Source organism: Triticum aestivum, chromosome 5A (assembly GCF_018294505.1).
Source record: "Triticum aestivum cultivar Chinese Spring chromosome 5A, IWGSC CS RefSeq v2.1, whole genome shotgun sequence".
Classification (NCBI taxonomy): domain Eukaryota; kingdom Viridiplantae; phylum Streptophyta; class Magnoliopsida; order Poales; family Poaceae; genus Triticum; species Triticum aestivum.
The window spans coordinates 97,588,894-97,592,448 of NC_057806.1; the positions used below are offsets into that span (position 1 = coordinate 97,588,894).

General features: G+C 49.6%; 1 protein-coding gene across 1 annotated transcript; it reads left to right on the top strand.

Annotated features, from left to right (window-relative positions):
• The first annotated feature begins 1,240 nt into the window (after positions 1-1,240).
• Positions 1,241-3,321, top strand: LOC123102474 (dof zinc finger protein DOF5.1). The gene is made up of 2 exons (XM_044523844.1): positions 1,241-1,711; positions 1,975-3,321. The coding sequence occupies exons 1-2, from the start codon at positions 1,661-1,663 to the stop codon at positions 2,950-2,952; spliced, it is 1,029 nt and encodes a 342-aa protein (XP_044379779.1). The 5' UTR covers positions 1,241-1,660; the 3' UTR covers positions 2,953-3,321.
• Positions 3,322-3,555: the final 234 nt, after the last annotated feature.

Here is a 3,555-nt window from a genome sequence, read left to right on the forward strand (position 1 = left end):
AACCTCTTGTTTTATCTCCTCTTTTTTCCCCGTGGTGTATCAAACACTCAGTGATGCTAACTCTTACTATGATTTTATATATATATATATCCCTATAGGATTTAGGAGAACATATCCTCTTGATTCTAAATTACGAGTGCTCTACATTACGCATTGTGAAGTTGTGATACCCTCTTGATTCTCTAAATTGTTTGTAATTGGTCAAAGATGACAAAGTTTGACTGTTAGTTCTCCAAAAAGACATATACTTGAAATAGAGGGAGTACAAAAATAGTTAATGATTTAGGCAATCCTCCTGGTATATTTTCTACTACCAGTCTTTGTATATGTTAATAAAAACTACCGAACATATGAAAACATTATTTATGGAAATTTAGTAGTAGTATTTTTTTATCTTATTACAAATCTCAGTAAACATTCGTATTTTATTATCAAAGCTAAAAAAAATCCTCACAAAGAAGATAGAAAATTAAACTTTGTGGTTTATTCTAGTGCCATTTATTCACAAACGGGTTCATCAATTAGCTCGTTAAGTTCAATAGCAAACTCCATCACAGTTCAAGGGCTTCTTTCTTTCAAAGGAATTGCATAGGACATTTGGAGGATTTGAATACTTAGAAAATTTCCTATGTACTATATCCTTTGATTTGAAAGGTAGCCTTGGGATTTTTTTCTTCTTCTAAGTCCCTCTTGCAATCTACTTAAACCTCTTGCTTTATCTCCTTTGTTTTTCCGGTGGTGTATCAAACACTCGTTGATGCTAATTCTTTAGTGTGATTTTATATCCCTACAGGATTTAGGAGTACATATCAACTTCCTGTAACCACGTGAATCGAAGAGGCCCCAAGTGGATGTGCTTGTGCATTGTGGATTTGTGATACACCCTCTTGATTCTCTAGAGTGCTTACATTACGCATCTCATCTGCACTCCAAATTAAGTAATCCAAACCATGATTAAAGCGGCACACCATGGTCACGTCAAACCAGACCTGTACCGTCTCACCACCAACACATATACATATACCCATGTGCACAGTACAAACATCCGCACACACCCACAGGCGAATCTGATTCTACCAGCATACATGTGGGGCCCACCCCTAGCTAACAAACACTAGGCCAGCAGCCAGGCCAAGAAGACCGGCCGGCAGCTTTGATCAGCTCTTCTTCTTTTTCTGCCTCCGGGGGTGTATAAATACAGGGCGCAAGCATGAGGAGGGGCCTTCAATTCACTCATCCATCTGACACAGCACACAATCATCTCCTCCCCTCCCTCTCCATTGCTGTGCTGGACGTTTCCTTAGCATGGCGTTTCACCTCTCGCACTAAGCTAGCTCGCTCCTACTGTTAGGGTTTGGCCAATCACCTTTAGTTGCCCCGCCCTCTCATGACCCATGACATCCATCCGCACTAGCTATAGCTGAGCTCAGTGTCGCTCTCTCTTTAGATCTCTGTCTGGTTTGCAGAGTTGCCGGCTACTGGCTCATTCTCCCTTAGCTGCTAAGAAATGCCACATAAATTATAAAGGGAGAGCACTTGCAAGGGGAGCAAAAGGCGTGGTTTGGTTTTGCCCCTCTCTTCCTCTCTTTCAGTCGTCTTCTCAGCTTCATACTCTCACAAAGTAGAGAGGACCAAGGGGAACTCCTCATCACATCTCACCATGGTTTTCTCCTCCTTCCCGATCTTCCTCGACCCTCCAAGTTGGACCCAGGTAATTAACTGGCTCATCCTCTCTCTTCAAAGCACCCACACACACCAGCACAATCATTATAGTTGGATCGGATCATTTCACTGGCTGGTTATTTTTCTCCGTGATCCGTGCTTGTTGATTGATTTGAAGTTTTCTTATTTGATCACACTTTGTGGACTTGCTTTTAAGATCGCGATAGCATCCTTCTAAGCATGTTCTTGAATATACCATGCTTTAAAGTTTATTCGGTCATAAATAATGTATCCGGCCTCTAATTCGCGCAGATGCAGCAGCAGCCACTTCAGTGTTTCATGGGAGGAGGTGGCGGCAGCGAGCACCAGCACCACCAGCTGATCCCTGCGTCGTCCGGCCAGCTGGCGCCGCTGCCGGACGTGCCCGGCAGCACTGCAGCAAGCGCGCCGGCGGTGGCCGGGTCGTCTTCTGCCTCGCTGCAGCTGGTTGTGTCGGGACAGCAGGGTAACCCGGGCGAGCAGCCGCCGCGGCCGTCAGTGTCGATGACCGAGCGCGCCCGGATGGCCCGCGTGCCGCTGCCGGAGCCCGGCACGCTCCGGTGCCCGCGCTGCGACTCGGCCAACACCAAGTTCTGCTACTTCAACAACTACTCGCTCTCGCAGCCGCGCCACTTCTGCAAGGCGTGCCGCCGCTACTGGACGCGGGGCGGCGCCCTCCGCAACGTCCCCGTCGGCGGCGGCTGCCGCCGCAACACCAAGCGCTCCAGCAAGAAGTCGTCTCGCCAGGGCCAGGGCGGCGGCGGTGCCGTCGCAGCCGCCACGTCCTCCTCCTCCACCACCTCCACCTCCACCACCACGAGCGCCGCCGCGGCGACCGCGGCCGACGTCATCGCCAGCATGCAGGCGCTGCCGCACCACCTAGGCGGCCTCCCCGCAGCAGCCGCACTGGAGGCGTCGCTCGAGGGGTACCACAGCCACAGCCACCACCAACACCATAACCTGCCGTTCCTGCCGCCGCAGTTCCTGCAGCAAGGGCTGCACGGGTACCACTTCGCCGACGGCGACATCGGCTCACAGCTGGCCGACGGGTTTCCGAGAGGCGTGGCTTCGGGTCTGCTCGCGCAGCTGGCGTCGATCAAGATGGAGGAGCATGGCGCGGGCGCCGCCGGTGCTGGAGGCGGCTTTGTCGGAGGGCACGAGCAGTACTGGCCCGGAAGCGGTGGCGGGGGCGGGTGGCCGACGGAGTTCTTGTCCGGGTTCAGCTCCTCCTCGTCGGGGAATGTGATGTGATCGTCGGGGAATGAGAGCTGTGACCGTAGGGGGTGCACTGGGTTATGCATGCATGGACGTGGATGCCACTGATGAATTAGGTCTCCCCGCCTTAGTTTAAATTTAGGGTTATGTGGTATGGTCTCGCGCGCGTTCTTCAATTAGGATGGTGTTGTTGGTTTTAACATGCTTTTTCTTCATATTTTAATCTTGGGTTATAATTAGCTAAATGGTGTGTGTTCGTGCCTACTTCTTAGATCGGTGTAGTGGCTGCATGCAAGTGTTGTTAACTTCATGCAAGGAGGGTGATATGATATATTGAGATGTACTGTGTTAAGTTACTTACCAATTCTATGTTTAATTATATGAGGAACTTGGTATGGAAATCCATAGCTTTGTATCTTTGCACCATCTTCTTCGAATTCAATTGCGGGCCGATCAATTGCCGTTCCCGCCCCCCCCCCCCCCCCCCTTCGTATTGATATGATCATACAATGTCGTTAGAGTGTTGCTAATGTGTATGGAAGGAGCTCCAATGGCATAGCTAAATTACAAGGCTAAGCCATATTTGATGGACCTAAACACTATATATGTTTGATCCTGTTGGATAGAGTAAAATACTAT